The sequence below is a fragment of the Daphnia carinata genome, chromosome 2, assembly GCF_022539665.2.
Source record: "Daphnia carinata strain CSIRO-1 chromosome 2, CSIRO_AGI_Dcar_HiC_V3, whole genome shotgun sequence".
Taxonomy (NCBI): Eukaryota; Metazoa; Arthropoda; class Branchiopoda; order Diplostraca; family Daphniidae; genus Daphnia; species Daphnia carinata.
Genome location: NC_081332.1, coordinates 6,051,350 through 6,069,426, shown reverse-complemented (window position 1 = coordinate 6,069,426; position 18,077 = coordinate 6,051,350). Strand labels below are relative to the sequence as shown.

The window sequence follows — 18,077 nt, the reverse complement described above, 5'->3', positions numbered from 1 at the left end:
TTACATACTACATTGAGATATAAGGAACCTTTACACTTTGCGTTAACAAAGTTACTAATAAGGCCAAATCAATTTTCTACCATGACGGACTTTTTTTTAAATGGGAGTCTGTTATTAGTGAAGACACTAAACCTTTTTAAATGAATCTAAGATTTTTTTTTCTTCAAATTTTCCACGATCATGGAAGGCATGCCAGTGTATTTTTCTAAAAAACTATCACGCATAGCTGCACATAAAAGAACACGAGTTTAGCTCATCCATGAGTCAGTTTCAGTCTTTCATACGACAAATTTGCCTCTTTTCTTTAGTTTATTCACTTTATGTTCTTTCTTTTCAGTTTTCTTTTTCTACATGCTGGCTTTTCTCTTTTTCTGTTGTTATTCTTTTCTCTTTTCCTTTTCTTCGATTCGTTCGGCGCAATTTATGTGACTTTCTGATTTGATCTCGTTCATTAATTGATTTGGCAAGCAATTCCACATAGTCTTTTACCTATTGCAATACAGAAAGGTTAAAAGTTTTGAAGATCTTACAAATATTTTTGTCAAATTGGAAGTTTACCTGAAAACCTTCAGCTATTTGCAGAGCACCATTTCATGCCTGTTTCTCTTCAATGCTTCTTGCATTCTCAACTTCAGCTTGGCCTACTAAGATTTTCATCTTGGGTTTAAATTTTATTTTCTTTCATTTTAATCGTTGCCACTTTGGATCTAAAGTGGTCGTTTCCAGAATGGGTGAGGAATTAGAAAGTTCTCCAAAATCAAATTTGCTGGAAACTAGACAGCCTTCACTGTTAAAAATTGTTGTTGGCAGTGTACTTGCTAGTCTTGGTTCAGGAATTTCTGTTTTAACAAACTCTGAAAGACCAGAGGTTGATGACACAGATACTGCCTTGTTGCTCGAGCATGTTTGGCAATGCAGGACCTCTTCTTCTTACTTTTCCTTTTTAATTTCTTCTTCATTCCTTCTAGCTTCCGTTTAAGTTTGATTTTCGTTGTCTTATCAGACAATTACAGCTTTTTCCCTGAAAATCAATGGAATAAACTGGCCGGTCTTCCTTAAATGTAAATGTTAAAACGTACCTGTAAAGTGTGAGGTGTTCATTCGGATTATGTTCTTTCTTTTCAGTTTTCTTTTTCTTAATGTTGGGTTTTTTCGTTTTCTGTTGTTATTCCTTTCTCTTTTCCTATTCTTCAATGCGTTCAGCCAACTTCTTTTTACTATCTGATTTGATTTCATCTTGTTTCTTAATAGATTTAGCAAGTAATTCCACATTGTTTTTTTACCTATTGCAATACAGAAAGGTTAAAATTATTTAAGATCTTACAAATATGTTTGTCAAATTGAAAGTTTACCTGAAAGACTTTGGCTATTTGCAGGGCACCTTTTCATGCCCGTTTCTCTTCAATACTTCTCGCATTCTCAACTTCAGCTTGGCCATCCAAGATTTTAACTTTGGCTTTGAGTTTTTTTTTGTTGCCACTTTTGAATCTAAAGTGGTCTTGTTCAGAATGGGTGAGGGATTAGATAGTTCTCCTAAATCAAATTTGCTGAATACTAGGCAGCCTTCACTGTTGAAAATTGGTGTTGGCGGTGTACTTGTTTGTCTTGGTTCAGGAATACCGGTTTTGACAAACTCTGTTTGCCTTTTCCCTGAAAACAGATGGAATAAGCTGGCCTGTCTTCCTTAAACTTAAAGATTAACACATACCTGTTAAGTGTGAGGTGTTAGCTGCTAGACATTCTTCCAATTCAACACCAACCTTATTGCTATTGAGATCTTCAACTGTAGATACACTTTCAGTTGAAATGTTGGTCAATAAGCTAGAAATGACAAAATCTTCAGGAGAGAGTTACTTTTTAAGAGCGACGATGTCAATGGACCCTCGCGTTTTATAAGGCTCTTGATTTTTTGGGTCATTTCCTACAAATTTTGTTTAGACGACACTTTCAAGTACTTGTTTTCTCTTTTTCCATTTACAAAAACTGCCTCTCATCTTATAACCTTTAAACTTTATTATTAATTATTTGATCTCTCAACATTATCACTGATCACTCCATAGATCAAACTATACGAAACAAGTCTATTGTTATTTTCTTTAGGGAACGGCATTTCAAGCCAAATCCAGCTTCAGGACGCCTCCACTTGAGGGCAGTATAAGCAGATGGAAACCATGAGCAATAACAAAGTAACTAAATTGTGTTGAATTTGTATAAGATATAAGAATATTATTATATTTGTATAATATAAGAATTAAAATTTTCTTAAAATTTCAATAGACAATCATAAGAATTTATTTTACTACATTTGTTTTTTGTACTACCTTTCAAGCCAAATCTAGCTTGAGGACGCCTCCACCTTAGGGCAGTCTAAGCAGAGAAAGTATACAAAAAATCGTATGAACCGTAGTTCAAAAAACAAACGTAGTAAAATAAACCCCTAAGATTGCCTATTGAAATTTAAAAAAAAATTAAGTCTTATATTACAAATTCAATAAAATTTAGTTACTTTGTTATTGTTCATGGCCTCCATCTATCTGTGTAGTACGAAAATTCCATTGATAGCTTTGCTGTTATTGTCTGCTAGCATCGAAGCTAATACCGAAAAAATTCAGTGAAACAAGGGAAAAGGCCGTTATTGCAACAAAATGTTTGGTGCAATAGATTCTACGAAAAACTCCTTTTATCATAAAGGACGGCTAGCTGCTTTAAAGAGGTAAGTTGAGTAAGCTCTTCTTCAGAGACTTACGTGCAGCTTGCAATCAAATTGTTGATGTGGAATATATTATGCATTCTCATTCACATTCAATGTTTATTTTGTTTCCTAGGAGAACTCAAAAAAAATTGGCGTCAAGGATGTTTTGTTATACGGGATTATTGATTATTACTAGGATCCAAGCATAAACCAAAGCCAAACTTAGGACTTGCTTAACCACTCAACAATTTTACTGTGAAAGGATGCAAAATTATGAAAGCGGTATAACATTTTAGTAACCAATATGTCTTAGAATATCTTTACTTTGTTTTTGCATGATGCCAGGGGATCACCCAAACCATGCACCTTTCAGATTGGAGGTCTTAAATGGATGAATGTAATTGAAACGAGTTTTCATATTGAGCCTGAAAAAAAGGTATGTGAAGGGTCAAAACCTAATTTTAAAAATTTTCATACATTGTGGTTTTCTTGTGCATCATATAACAAACTGAGAGCATAAATTTGTTATTGGATTCTAGGGAAGAATGGATGACTGCTGTTGATTATGCTGCTGAACAGCTTCATACAGATCCTGATTGCAATGATTTGGATATGCCAGCCGTTTCTGAAAAAACACCAGGAACCATGCTTCCAATCCTTAAGAAATGGAAAAACAGCTAACAGCTAAGCTCTCGCTTTTCACAGGTATGTGTTAATCTTTACATTTAAGTAAGACCTGCCAGTTTATTCCATTGATTTTCAGGAAAAAAGCTGGATTTATCTGATAAGAAAACAAAAATCAAACTAAACGGAAGTTAAATGAAACGAAGAAAAAATTATAAAGCAAAAAAAAGAAGAGGAGGTCCTGAATTGCCAAACTTGCATGAGCAACCAAGGTAGCATCTGTGTCACCAACCTCTGTTCTTTCAGAGTTTGTCTAAACAGAAATTTCTGAACCAAGACTAGCAAGTACATTGCCAACACCAATTTTCAACAGTGAAGGCTGCCCAGTTTTCAGCAAATTTGATTTTGGAGAACTATTTAATCCCTCACCCATTCTGAAAAAGACCACTTTAGATCCATAATTGGCAACGATTAAAATGAAAAAAAAAATACTTAAACAAAAAGTGAAAATCTTGGTAGGCCAAGCTGAAGGTGAGAATCCAGAAGCATGGAAGAAAAACAGGCTTGCAATGGTGCTCTACACATAGCTGAAGGTTTTCAGGTAAACTATCAATTTGACAAACATATTTGTAAGGTGTTCAAAACTTCTAACGTTTCTGTATTGCAATAGGTAGAAGACTGTGTGGAATTCCTTGGCAAATAAATAAAGAAACGAGGTAAAATCAAATCAGAAAATAAAATAAATTGGGCTGATCGCAACGAAGAAAAGGAAAAGAGAAAGGAATGACAACAGAAAAAGAGAAAGGAATGACAACAGAAAAAGAGAAAAGCCAACATTAAGAAAAAGAAACTGAAAAAAAAGAACATACAGTGATTAAACCAAATCAAAAAAAGGAAAATTTATCGTATGAAATAATGATACAGACTCATAGATGAGCTAAACTCGTGTTCTTTCATGTGCAAACCATGGCGCGACAGTCTTTTAGAAAAATACACTGGCATGCCTTTCATGATTTTGGAAAATTTGAAGAAAAAAATCTTAGATTCATTTTTAATTGTTTAGTGTCTTCACTATAGCAGACTCATAAAAACAGTCTTTCATGGTAGAAAATAATTAAAATTGATTTGTACTTGTTAATAGCTTTGTCAACTTCAGGTGCAAGGCTTCCTTATTGTTCATTGTAGTATATGATGTGAATTAGGTAAACAATAGCAGCTGGAATATGTGCATAAGGGGAAAACAAGACACGAAGAACGTAAAAAATTATTTATCATTGCTTGAAAACGCGAGTTCTCACCAGAGACGTATATGGTTCTCTCGAACTAAAGGTGAGGTTACTCTTTAACAAAAGACTGCTCTTTACCAAAAGCCATTACTATTTAAGTTTGACTCATAGACGTTCTTATGCAAATTAAATATTCCAGTTATGCTAGAACTATTTATAGTTTTGCTGAAAAGCGCTCCAAGACAACAGTTAGCAGTAAAAGGCCTGGCATATTTATAGCAGTAGGTTATGATTTTAATATATTTATTGGGCTCTTTGTAATCGTGAAAAAAATTGAAAATGTGATAAGGAAATAAATGGTATGAAAATCAATATTGAATTACAATATTCTTTCTTTTTGTCCTTATCGCAAACGATAGTTTAAGCTTGTAGTGTTCTTCCTCAAAAAATTATTTATCAAATGTTAATAATAATGAACTAGTCTTCGTATTAACATATCTTTGTTCCCAGCAACCACAAAAGCCCCGCGGAACTCATTCAGTTTCCGTATTCATAACAAATCAGTGGTCTTAACCTATGGAATAAGTATCGACAAAGAGAAGTTATAATGAAGATGGATTTAGAGGTGGGGGAATGATCAAAGAGGGTGGACAGAACAAGGCTAAGTGCGGAAAACTTATAATTCTTATATTATATTTAAAGAAGCTAAAGTAGTTCAATAAACAAAAATTGTGAAAAATGAACTTTATTTAACGGGATATTAGCAATAGATAAATACTAACATAATCCGAAATCCGATAGCTACATAATAAATAATCAAAGATTAACTAGCGTATATACGCTAACATTGTTTCATATGGACAAACCTTATAGATGGTCACGGTTTCAGCAACCTTTATATATTCCAACTTCCACGGAATAGGAAGTGGGAAATACTTTTTGGAAACTCAATAAAGATTTAGGAACATGGAAATTAAGCGGAGAAAAAGGCCCAGTTTAATGGAGAAAAAGGCCCACTTTAAAATTTGGAATAAAGTGGGCCTTTTTTGTATGGGCCTTTTTCGTCTGGGCCTTTTTCGCGGGCCTTTTTCGTCTGGGCCTTTTTCGTCTGGGCCTTTTTCTCCGACCTCCCTTGCATCACCACAATTATTTCGTCACACTTGTGATAAGACCAGATATTTAAAATCCGTTTTATTTCCGCGCTATCTCCATGGACGCTATGATAAGCTCATTCGCTTTAGTGTTTTTTTTTTTCAATGACCGCGCAACCATTTTCTTGTTGCATTACTTAGCGATAGTTAGGCAAACTATCACTTTCACTGTTAGTTGATATTAGCCCATCTTCGAGTGTTTCAATCTTAGGGAACTAAAATGAAACCAGATAATCGTCAGGAAAATGGTGGTGATGGTTCATCCAGTGCTGGACTGGCTGAAGACGGATTACCAGAGCAAGATGAGCCAACTTCTTGTCAAATCAGGATTTCTCTTAACACCAACAATGATGTTTACAGGTATATAAGAAGCAAATTAAGTCTTTTAAATAGGCTATATTTTGATGCTCTATGCACTTGGCTTGAATTTAAACGTTTAGCAAAATTCGAGAGGCGATTCGGAGAGCTAAATCACATCAATAGTGCGAAGCATTAAGCGTCAAATAGCAATTTACAATACAGTAATTATGAACTACACTGCACGTTACATAACCGCGGGTTGGATTAACTTGGAGCATATCAGAACAAACGTGAAATATCCATCGTGTAGCACTAGAATTAAGTTTTACATTTTGTTTTTACTGTGTGGCTTATGTAGTAACATTTAATATACTGAATAGAAATCTAGATTGGCTTGCTGTTTCGATAGTTGGAAACACAAGCGAAAAATTTAGTTCATTACATTTTCTTTCATGCCCTCGTTTGTATGCAATTAAAATTTTGAATTGTTATTTAGCTTTGCTGACTGTTTTTCGAGCTACTTGTATCACCACATTATTTCTTCACACTTGAGATAAGACCGGAAATTAAATCGTTTTATCACGTGCTATCTCTATGAACGCTATGATAAGCTCATTTGCTTTAGAGTTTCTTCAACCACCGCGCAACTACTTTATTGTTTCAGTATTTGGCGAAAGCTGGGCAAAATGTCTTTTTCCCTGTTAGTTAATATTGGTCCATCTTCGAATGTTCCATTCTTATGGAACCTGGTACTAGGTAATAATAAGGAAATGGGTGGTGATGGTTCATCCAGCGCTCGACTGGCCGAGGACGGATTACCGGAGCAAAATGAGGCAACTTATAGTGAAATCCGAGTTTCTCCTAACAGCCACGATCATGTTTCCAGGCAGACCTGCCGTAATCGCGATTGAAAATTAATCGCGATTGCGATTTCGATTAAAATTTTAATCGGCGATCAAATTATTTTAAAACAATCGCAATCGGCGATTAAAGTGGAAAAGAATTAATTTTTAATCGCGATTATTTTTCGATTATTTAGCGACATCTATGAACGGTAGATGAGACTATATGAAAGTCTACTCATAGCTGTGTCACTTTTTTAGCAGACGCTTTTTTGAACAACATGGTCTCCGCGAGTTGACTCGACCGTTCGGGTTGTAAGAGGCACAAAATTCCTGCGTTTTGATTGGCTCTCCAGCTCTGATGCCAGTGGCAACCACCACTGAAAGAAAGCAAGCTGTTGATGTGTCGTCTGCTTGTGCCGTCTGCCTGTCGTCTGCATCGATTTTAATTTTCAAAATAATTCAATTTTCAAATAACAAAATTACTAATCAAAAATCATAAAACGTTCCTAATATCAACACTGACATCTTTTACCACAACCCCTTGGACTCGACGGTAAGCAATTTTTTTGTTTTTAGTGAGCCATGATAATGTAAGTAGTTGTAAAAATAATGTAAGACTGTGAATATTTGAATATGAAAATAAACCAAATGAAAAAGCTTTTCTTTTCTTTTTGTATTATAATAACGATATACCTATACCATAAGACAAACTTGGAATCGTAAAACTGTTTTTAAACTTTTTTTACGTTGACCATAATGGAAATTTGAAAAATGCCGCCTAAAAATAATGGCATCCGTTTTCTCTACTGTGATTGGTTGCTCGTAATTTAGTATTTCTTTAACTAATTCGATAAATTTTTGTTGTTTAATGGCCACCAAAACATTCCTCGTGACACAAGGAAGCTAGATATTACCTTTATAACATATAATAAGCCTAAAGAATGCCTTAACGAAGGGCCCAAAGTTTTCGGTTTTTCATAGTTTCCCCTCCTCTCATACACCGTCCAAAAATTAAATATTTATTAATGGACAAACTATTGGTCTGAAATGAATTATTTTAATTTCAATGAATAGCTCTTAGTATGAGCTTTCTACTTCTGTAACATTAAAAGTAGGATTCCCGTAATCAAAAAATTTCTGGAACGAAAGATTTTTTGTCGTTTTATCGTTTGGGTCCATTACATCTTTGGATCGCAAAACTTTGCAAAATAAAATTTTTTATATTTTTTTGTCATGGAAATATTGCATTAAGTTTTACGAAAATCGAAAGCCCTTACAATGGGCTATTCACTGCAATTAGAATTATTTTAGACCAATAGTTTGTTGCCTTAACGAAGGGCCCAAAGTTTTCGGTTTTTCATAGTTTCCCCTCCTCCCATACACCGTCCAAAAATTAAATATTTATTAATGGACAAACTATTGGTCTAAAATAATTCTAATTGCAGTGAATAGCCCATTGTAAGGGCTTTCGATTTTCGTAAAACTTAATGCAATATTTCCATGACAAAAAAATATAAAAAATTTTATTTTGCAAAGTTTTGCGATCCAAAGATGTAATGGACCCAAACGATAAAACGACAAAAAATCTTTCGTTCCAGAAATTTTTTGATTACGGGAATCCTACTTTTAATGTTACAGAAGTAGAAAGCTCATACTAAGAGCTATTCATTGAAATTAAAATAATTCATTTCAGACCAATAGTTTGTCCATTAATAAATATTTAATTTTTGGACGGTGTATGAGAGGAGGGGAAACTATGAAAAACCGAAAACTTTGGGCCCTTCGTTAAGGCATTCTTTAGGCTTATTATATGTTATAAAGGTAATATCTAGCTTCCTTGTGTCACGAGGAATGTTTTGGTGGCCATTAAACAACAAAAATTTATCGAATTAGTTAAAGAAATACTAAATTACGAGCAACCAATCACAGTAGAGAAAACGGATGCCATTATTTTTAGGCGGCATTTTTCAAATTTCCATTATGGTCAACGTAAAAAAAGTTTAAAAACAGTTTTACGATTCCAAGTTTGTCTTATGGTATAGGTATATCGTTATTATAATACAAAAAGAAAAGAAAAGCTTTTTCATTTGGTTTATTTTCATATTCAAATATTCACAGTCTTACATTATTTTTACAACTACTTACATTATCATGGCTCACTAAAAACAAAAAAATTGCTTACCGTCGAGTCCAAGGGGTTGTGGTAAAAGATGTCAGTGTTGATATTAGGAACGTTTTATGATTTTTGATTAGTAATTTTGTTATTTGAAAATTGAATTATTTTGAAAATTAAAATCGATGCAGACGACAGGCAGACGGCACAAGCAGACGACACATCAACAGCTTGCTTTCTTTCAGTGGTGGTTGCCACTGGCATCAGAGCTGGAGAGCCAATCAAAACGCAGGAATTTTGTGCCTCTTACAACCCGAACGGTCGAGTCAACTCGCGGAGACCATGTTGTTTTTGAAATGTCTACTTGTTTCAATTTTTTCAATTTTAACAATGGCAAGTTATTTTCTTACTGCTAGATGGCGATCAAAAATAATCGGAAAAACAATCAAAGAAATTTAATCGCCGATCAAATTTTTTCAACAGACAAATGATCGCCGATCATTTTTTTTGCGATTATCGACGGCTACCGATAATCGCTCAAGAAATAATCGGACGGCAGGTCTGTTTCCAGGTATACATTAAGAGGCAAATGGAGCCTATAAAATTTGCGATTCTATTTTAATGCTGTACGCACTTGGCGTGAACTTCAACGTTTAGCCAAATTCGGCTGGCGATTCAGAAAGATCCATCCCTGGGTGTCACAGAGGTCAGAATTCTTCCTAATGAAATCGTTTCCAAAAGTGATACGTACAAAGGTAGGCCAGCCCAATTACCAAACGCACTATACTAAATTACATTGCTAATAATACATAACACGTACGTCCCAAAACGGTGGAGTTTACAGATAGAACTTGGGTACGAAATGGTGGTAAACTGAGCTACGACTGCAAGTCGTTGCCGAAGGATACAACATCCCAGAGATGCGAACCCAAAACAGTTTTGAACTCCCCAAAAGAAGCATCGCCCATTCAACGACAAATTTTCCAAGGTTTTTATGAAAAAAAATTCTAGTAGCCATCGAAAAAATAGAAATAAAACCCGATTTGGAAACTGAAATTAAACGTGAAAAACGTATTCTACGAAAATTGGATGTACATGAAAATTTTATTCGCTATTTCAGCTACGAAACGGATGAATTAGACAATTTCGTGTAAGGCAAATACGTTTGATTTATTGCTATTGCTGATGGTAAATCCCAATTTCTTACATAGGTATATAGCGACAGAGCTGTGCTTGTGCTCTATTGCTGACATCTTTGAACGAAAAGAAAAAGATTCGTTGAAAAAAACTGTTTTAAAATCGCTAACGGCGAAAGGAATCTTGTTACAGGCAACTAGGGGACTTGCCTACCTTCATCAAAATCATTTTGTCCATCGTAACGTAAAGCCGAGCAGTTTCCTTGTGAAGGAAATACTGTCGGGCAAACACATTGTTGGTTACGCAATCAAGATAACAGATTTTCGGTTGAGCAGAATGATTGTTCCAGGCAAGTGTTGGTCTGGAACTATTGCCTCGGATGAGTGGGTGGCCCCGGAAAGCCAACGCACGGATCAGGAAGTTGATCAGTCCTTGGACGTGTTTATTCTCGGTTGTTTCTATCACTACGTCTTGACTGGAACAGGCGACGAGAATCCCAGTCCATCTCATCCGTTCAGTGATGATAAACTCAGACGTACCACGAACATTAACGATTTGGATTACTTTGTTTACAACGCAGAATGGAAGCCATCAGGCGTAAAGAATGAAAATGCGATAGCTTTGATCAAGCAGATGATCAAGTTCGATGAAAACCAGCGACTAAGCCTATCGGAAGTCCTCGATCATAAATATTTCCGGCCACCTATGAAGGAACACTATCCGATATACGATTCTAATAAGCCAGGTCTTTGTGTTATATTTAATCAGGAGTATTTCGCCAACGTAGAGGTATTGGTCTTTCACAATTCATTTTCATTTTTGATAAATAAACCTAATGAACGAATTCAAACACCTAATCTTTTTAAAACCATAGCCTCAACGCCGGCTTGCAACTGACCGTGATGGGGCAAGGTTAAAAGACATTTTCAAGAAATTAGGTTTTGAAGTTGACGATCGTCATCACAATTTAATGTCGCTCGGTATCAAACACCAAATGAAAAACCTGGCAAAGAAAGACTTCTCGGACTATGGCTGCCTAGTTGTTTGTCTTTTGTCCCACGGCGTAGAGAACGCTATTGCCGGCTCTGACGGATTTTACGCCAACACTAACAAACTCAAGTACAAGTTTCGTTATGAGCGTTGCCCTAGCCTGTACGGCAAACCAAAAATTTTCATCATTCAAGCGTGCCAAGGAGAACTGAAACAGAGTCAAACAGGGATCGTACCACCAGTCTCCCCAGGATCAGGTATGTTCTCTACACATCGTAGTGCAGTTAACGACGCAAATGCAATTTGTCGTAGCTAACATTTAACTCGGGTGATGTACATAGGATAAAAAATATATATATTTTTTAATTTCTTTTTTATTGACAATGCCGAAGAAAACAAAGAATCCACCGTGCAACTGAGTCCTGCATCCGCTGCTATCAAATATATGTCCCATTGCTTTCAATCCATCAACGTCAACGAAGACAAGCTCAATGGGAATCCACCTATTATGGATTTTATGACCATCACATCAACTATTCCGGGATTCGTTTCCTTTCGGAATACCTATACTGGTAAGTGTTATATAGTTGTGTCCCACGCAATTATCGAATTGAACATTTCTAAACCATTTTAAAATATATTCTCGTGTTATCTTTCTGACGCGATATAAGGAACCTATTTCATTCAAGCCTTGTGTCAGAAAATGGAAGAAGTATATTTAACCAGGGCGTATGATGGCATTCGGGACTTGGAGGGAATATTGAGAGGAGACGACGGTGTCCAATCCATCATGAACAAAAAGTTACAGAACACAGAAAAAAGACAAACGATTTCGTGTGAAACCTACCTAAGGAAATACATCGTGTTCGAGAAACACGTCAAAACCGATGACGATGCAAAAGATAATGACAGTGAATCCAGCAATCGCCGATTCACAGAACGGAACAATTTCTTCGTTAACCATAGCGCCCCTATAAAAGAATCCGGTTCGCCTTAAATTCAAGTTGGTATTCTTGTCATCGAAAAGTAAATTTTATTCAAATGTTTAGTAACACGATTGTTTAACACGAACATTGTAGGAGAAACAAAAAATATAGAAATGGCCACCTTGTTTGAAATGAAATGGTCTTTTTCCCCAATCAAAACTCAATTCATCAGATTAAAGAAAACCAAAATTTAGGTTTCAAACTTACAAAACTGTCGGAACAAAACGAAAAAAAAAAAATTATTTCTCAGTAATTCGGATGGCTGCGGTTCCAATAATGATTCGGAATATTCAAAATAAAAAAATGAGGATTGATTGCTGCGCCGACCCTTTCCATGATTAAAACAAAGGGTGCGGAAAGTGCATCCCAGATCGCTATCAAATATAAAATCTACGATCCTTGAGGGGATGCACCCTGTGAGACGATGGCACACGAATGGTGCGGTGTGACTTGGCACTTGGTACCACCCGTCTACCGCTTATTAGTTCGTCCTGGCTGCCTCACAGGGCCCGTGCCCGCTTTGAATCTCTCCAGACCCAGTTCCACTCAATCCTATATTAAAGGGTGTTGTGTCTAGAAGCTACAATAATGTTTGGATAAGTGGTCACGTTTGCCTACCCACGGCATCCCTAGGTAGGCAAAAGTGGGGCATCAAAATATTGCTCAGAACTCGCCATTTTGTTTTTATTTCATGTAATCACCTTTAAAGCCACGCGTCACATTCACGGCCTGTTGAAATTTTTCACCGCAATAGTCTTATACGGTAAAAGAAAATTGAAACGACAAATACGGTGTACGATTTACCATTGGGCAGTAGGATCGGCATTTGGGACAGCCTCATGCACACCACCAGAACAGAGCGTAGAGTCCACCACATCCTAGTCCTTAATAAGGGAATAGCCATTCAGCTAAAGTTTTTAGCATTAAATTTTTTATATGGCGTTTTTGAATTAAAAATAAAGGTTCTTAATTTTTAAAATACAATTACAGATTGATTCACTTTGAGAGAACTGCAAAATAGTATTCATTATTAACGGTGTTTATTCTTATATATTCTTATATATTTCTTGTTATATTCTTATTATATATATTTTTCTTATTTCTTATCTATTTTGGCACAGGTGGTGCTATTAAAAACCAGCAATTAGAACAATATTGATTAGTAAAGTTAAAGTAATGTAATGTAACAAAAATGTACATTACAAAATCGAAACTGTGTCCATAGGAAAAAGTTTGGTTTTTCAGGGGAGCACAATAGGAATTCCTCTGTTAAGCTTACAAGTTTTTTAAATTGTAATCTGACAAGTATTATTTATTTTGAAGTTTATTAAATTTGCTAAATGGAACGCAAAGTTACAGGCAGTTTGACGTAATGGTCTTTAATTTTAAAGCCAATATTACGTTTTAAACTTACGAAACTTTCCGACCACAGCCAAAAAGAATTATCCCTCAGCGGTTCGCCAAACGAGGGTTCGAACCGGCATTAATTGCATTAATTATACACAATAGTCTTATTCTTTGCCTTCTGTTTAGTAATTGGCACCGTCTCTAATTATTATTAGGGCGTCCTACGGCTTTTATTAGTGGGTCCTTGGGTTTACTCTTTTAGCTTTAAAAAAAAGCCAAAATCGATCTGCTCGTAGCAGCTTTCCTCGGTATCTTCCCCCGAGTCATTATCCGATCCATCCGGATCCATTTCGATGGCAATCGGGACAGCATTGGAAGTTGGCAAAGTGGCCCAAGGTGCAATGGATTCCGTTTGATTCCCGTCTCGATAGTCACCAAGTTCTATGGTAACCAATTGGATATAATTGGAAACCAATAACTAATTGGATATTCACGAAAACTTTATTCGCTATTTCAGCTATGAAACGGATGAAAAAAACGATTTCGTGTAAGGCAAATACGTTTCATTTATTTCTATTGCTGATGGTAAACCCCAATTTGTTACATAGGTATATTGCGACAGAGCTCTGCTTATGCTCTATTACTGATATCTTTGAACGAAAGCCCGTAAATGATCCGTTGAAAACGGCCATTTTATCATCCCTAACGATAAAAGGAATCTTGTTCCAGGCAACCAGAGGACTTGACTACCTTCATCAAAATCATTTTGTCCATCGTAACGTAAAGTCGAGCAGTTTCCTTGTGAAGGAAATACAGCCGGGCAATGGCCCGGCTCGTTACGCAATCAAAATAACAGATTTTCGGTTGAGTAGAATGCTTGATCCTGATAAGGACTTGTCTGGAACTGTGGCGTCGGAAGGTTGGGAATCCTCGGAGAGCCGGCGCAAGAATCAGCCCCTTCATCAGTCCTTGGATGTGTTTCTTCTCGGCTGTTTCTATTACTACATCTTGACTGGAACAGACGATGTGGATAAATTTTTTTGACGACAATGGATCTAATTTTTTTTTACCATAGCTCTCACATCGAGCTGGAAGCGAACATGATTGGACAAGCTTAACACGCATTTTCTTGAAATTGGGTTTTGATGTTGTCGTTCACCACGATTTGATGTCGTATGATATCGAAGGCGAAATGAAAAACCTGGCAGCTAGAAATTTCTCGAAATATGACTGCCTAGTTGTTTGCCTCTTGTCCTACGGCATGGTGAACGCTATTGCCGGCTTTGACGGACATTAAGTCAACATTAACAAGCACAAGTACAAGTTTTTTTATAACTTTTGTCCGACCCTGTACGGCAAACCAAAAATCTTCATCGTCCAAGCGTGCCAAGGAGATCTGGAACAGAGCCAAACACAGGTCGTACCACTAGCGTTCCCAGGATCAGCATTTTCTCTACTCATCGTAGTGCAGTTAACGACGCAAATGCAATTTATCGTAGCTAAAATTTAACTTTGCTGATGTATGTAGGATAAAAATATATATATATTTTTTAATTTCTTTTTATAGACAGTGCCGAAGGAAACAAAGAATCCACCGTGCTGCTGAGTCCTGCATCCGCTGCCATCAAATATATATCCAATTGCTTTAAATCCTTCAACGTCGAAGAAGACAAGCTCAATCGTAATCCATCTATTATGGATTTCATGACCATTAAATCAACTATTCCGGGATTCGTTTCCTTAAGGAATGCTTGCATTGGTAAGTGTTATATAGATTCTCATGAATAATAGAATCAATCATTTCTAAATATATTCTCGTGTCACCTTTCTGATGCGATACAAGGAACCTATTTCATTCAAACCTTGTGTCAGAAAATGGAAGAAGAATATTTAAGCAGTGCGTGTGATGGCTTGTTACCTGATGAAAGCCCCATTCGGGACCTGGAGGGGATGTTGAGAGGAGCAGACGGTGTCCAACCCATCATGAACAACAAGATACAAAACAAAGAATATAGGCAAACGATTTCGTGCGAAACCTACCTCAGGAAATACATCGTGTTCAGACGCAGCAACCAGATCGTCTTAACTGATAGCGATGCAACAGATAACGGCAGTGTATTCAGCAATCGCCGACTCACAGAACGAAACAATTTCTTCTTTAATCATACCACTCTTGTAGAAGAATCCACTTCGCCTTAAAATTCAAGTTTGGCTGGCCTTGTCATGGAAAAGGGCATTTTATTCAAATCTGTAGTTACCCTGTTATTTAACATTAGCATTTTAAAAGAAAGAAAAGTATGTATGTAGCGACCTTATTTGAAGTAAAGTTTCTTAAATGGGTTAAATGGAACACGTCGAACAAAATGAATTACGCACTTCAGCTAATCATGGAATCACCAAAGCAGCTCATTTGGGAGCTTTCGGGGTCTTTTGTGACGTGACTCGAGCGGCGTTATTGTAGTAGCAGTACTTCTTATTTGAAGATTTGAAGTGAGGGGTGATTAACTAACATTCCATTTCTTGCCTTGGAAATTAGGCTTAAAAATTTACTGAATAGATGCTTCTTATTTAATTACGTTAATTATAACTAATAGCCTTACTCTTTGCCTGCCGTTTAGTAAGAAGCACTGCCTTTAGTTATTATTAGCGCATCCTGCTGTCCTTGTGCTTACTCTTTCAGCTTTAAAGAAAAAGCCAAAGTTGAACTGCTCGTAGCAGCTTTCCTTGGTATCTTCCCCCGATTCATTATCCGATCCATCCGGTTCCATTTCGATGGCAACAGGGACAGCATTGGAAATTGGCAAAGTGGCCGAAGGTGCAGTGGATTCCGTTTGATTCCCGTTTCGATAGCCGGAAAGTTCTATGGTAACCCCATCGTACGTACCACCAGCTAATACGTTGTTGTTTGCGCTTCCGTCTGGAATGGATGGTACATCGGAAGGAAATGGGGGAGCAGAAAGCTCCAAATTCTCCATCGAATTGGTAGAGACTGGATCGTCTATTGGCTGGGCTTTGACATTTCTCTCCCTCTCCAAACGTCGTTCTTCATTCGGCGGGACGCCTGACGTTAAGGGCTGTTCCGCCTCATCTAACACTCCAGTTGAATTATTTGGAGTGGTAAGAGACGTTCCAGACGTCTGCCGATGGCGGAAAACTAAAAATTCATTTTTAACGGATGATTTAGTTGATAATATATTTGAGACGCCACATGAATTTGTTTGCTTTGACCACCAATGCCTTTGTGCTTGAGGAAGGTGCCCACGGCGACCAATGCCAACACCACTGTCAAGCCAACAACGCTAAACGTCAAAGTGCGCCATTCGGGTACCGTAAAAGCCGGCTTCGGGTAGGGAATAGGATCTTCAGCTTTTTTACATCGGAAGGCGTGCCGCATCCCTACCAGCTCCTCCGCAACAGTCCTGATCCGAAAAGAAACAAGGTCAATTAGTAACGTCTGCACAGAGCGATGTAAATTGAAGCGAATACCCAGGAACACATGTCCCGCAATCTTCTTCCCGTTTAGCGCAATCACCGGAATAAGGAGGATTGCGCAGGAACTGATGGCACGGGATGCAGTGGCCATCGCAAAATCCACCTAGGCAGTAGGTACCTGGTGTCGTGCACTCCGCATCTCTACGACACTATTTGTGAAAAGAGGAAAATGCAAAAAAAAAAAAATTTTTATCGTTTCTACAATTTAAAATTACCAAAAAAAAATTTCTATGTGTTTTTTTTTTACCTGTCAAACGGGGAAATGATTTTTGTTCTGTCATTGCCTTAAAAGACTTGACCAATAGATATCACGCAACATTGCCCCTTATCTCTATTTTCGTTTAGATGTTCTGCACAAAACGTTCTAGAATTTTTTTTTTTTTTTACAGGAGTCGAGAAAATGGCTGCCACTGTCGTGTAATCCATCGAAGTTTGCATAGAAATGTTGTCATTTTTTGACCAATAGTGTTCAAACAACATCCATCTCTATTTTCGGATGTTCTGACAGAACGTTCTACAGTTTTTTTTTTTTTTTTTTTTCCGAATGACCTTTCGTTACCACTAAATGCATTAAAATCCTTAATATTTTTAGGGATGATCTTTGAAGCGAGCTCGAGTGGGAAAAACCTTTGGTCTACAATTAAAGTTTTAAATATGGTAGTCTACAAAATCTGGGATAAGACGATATTACTGCACTGGCGGATTTCTCTCTTTAATGGGCAATGAAGAAAACCGTGCACACATTTTCAGCAGAGAATTATTATGCTCAAAAACGTTAAAACACAACGTGTTCTTTACAATCGTGTTTAACGTGCAGAGGTTCTAGTGAAGTTATTATTTTTAAAGAGGAACATAAACGACAATTGAATCAATACAACATTCAACTTACAGTTTCGAGCGCTTGGTTGGGAAGGAACTGCACCAGCACGAAAAACATCCAAGCTATTACGAAAGCATTAGTTTTCTGTGTTAGTGGCATTTTTCCTGTACTTTCAAACACACGACGTTAATAAAAATATATGAGTGGTTTTTTTTTACGAAAATAAATTTTTACCTCGTCACTGTGGTTTGTAGCTGCTACGATACTTTAAACGAACTCTCGAATAATTTTTTTTTTACTTTACGAATACAACCTTCATACGAACCAGCGATCCAATCAAAGAAGATGGTGTGA

The 18,077-nt window shown here is 36.8% G+C and overlaps 3 protein-coding genes, 1 long non-coding RNA gene and 1 pseudogene across 6 annotated transcripts; 3 read left to right on the top strand and 2 right to left on the bottom strand.

Annotated features, from left to right (window-relative positions):
* Nucleotides 1–168: 168 nt before the first annotated feature.
* On the bottom strand, nucleotides 169–2,214 carry LOC130686715 (uncharacterized). The gene is made up of 5 exons (XR_008999959.2): nucleotides 1,709–2,214; nucleotides 1,353–1,650; nucleotides 1,080–1,283; nucleotides 559–1,021; nucleotides 169–489 (listed from the first exon to the last, which is right to left on the bottom strand). It is a non-coding gene; the product is annotated as an uncharacterized LOC130686715 (long non-coding RNA).
* A 431-nt stretch (nucleotides 2,215–2,645) lies between these two features.
* LOC130686990 (surfeit locus protein 6 homolog) lies at nucleotides 2,646–4,329 on the top strand (annotated as a pseudogene).
* A 1,506-nt stretch (nucleotides 4,330–5,835) lies between these two features.
* LOC130686989 (uncharacterized) lies at nucleotides 5,836–12,075 on the top strand. The gene is given in 8 exon segments (XM_057510148.1): nucleotides 5,836–6,053; nucleotides 9,609–9,698; nucleotides 9,800–9,948; nucleotides 9,951–10,101; nucleotides 10,163–10,871; nucleotides 10,963–11,335; nucleotides 11,471–11,650; nucleotides 11,750–12,075. Coding segments are annotated over 8 exon segments (2,118 nt in total). The 5' UTR covers nucleotides 5,836–5,913.
* A 1,818-nt stretch (nucleotides 12,076–13,893) lies between these two features.
* Nucleotides 13,894–15,610, top strand: LOC130686988 (uncharacterized; the record flags this gene model as incomplete). Its single annotated transcript, XM_059494136.1, is given in 5 exon segments — nucleotides 13,894–13,958; nucleotides 14,020–14,437; nucleotides 14,487–14,881; nucleotides 14,983–15,170; nucleotides 15,255–15,610. Coding segments are annotated over 5 exon segments (1,422 nt in total), but the record flags the coding sequence as incomplete, so codon positions are not given.
* Nucleotides 15,611–15,618: 8 nt separating this feature from the next.
* LOC130686702 (uncharacterized) lies at nucleotides 15,619–17,908 on the bottom strand. Of its 3 annotated transcripts, XM_057509841.2 has the most exons (5): nucleotides 17,793–17,908; nucleotides 16,898–17,052; nucleotides 16,640–16,830; nucleotides 16,012–16,565; nucleotides 15,619–15,935 (listed from the first exon to the last, which is right to left on the bottom strand). In XM_057509841.2, the coding sequence occupies exons 1-4, from the start codon at nucleotides 17,880–17,882 to the stop codon at nucleotides 16,045–16,047; spliced, it is 957 nt and encodes a 318-aa protein (XP_057365824.1). In that variant the 5' UTR covers nucleotides 17,883–17,908; the 3' UTR covers nucleotides 15,619–15,935; nucleotides 16,012–16,044. The 3 variants fall into 3 exon arrangements, with proteins under 3 accessions (XP_057365824.1, XP_057365823.1, XP_057365825.1); XM_057509840.2 differs by having other exon boundaries at nucleotides 15,619–16,565; XM_057509842.2 differs by having other exon boundaries at nucleotides 15,619–16,565; nucleotides 16,643–16,830.
* Between the last annotated feature and the right edge of the window lie 169 nt (nucleotides 17,909–18,077).

Bases quoted from the DNA above. Each gene is read 5' to 3' on its own strand.
- LOC130686702 (XM_057509840.2), bottom strand. From the start codon at position 17,882: ATGCCACTAACACAGAAAACTAATGCTTTCGTAATAGCTTGGATGTTT. The intron at 17,053-17,792 runs GTAAGTTGAATG...TTTCACAAATAG, and splicing joins CCAACCAAGCGCTCGAAACT to TGTCGTAGAGATGCGGAGTG. The intron at 16,566-16,639 runs GTCAAAGCAAAC...ATGAATTTTTAG, and splicing joins CAAGCACAAAGGCATTGGTG to TTTTCCGCCATCGGCAGACG.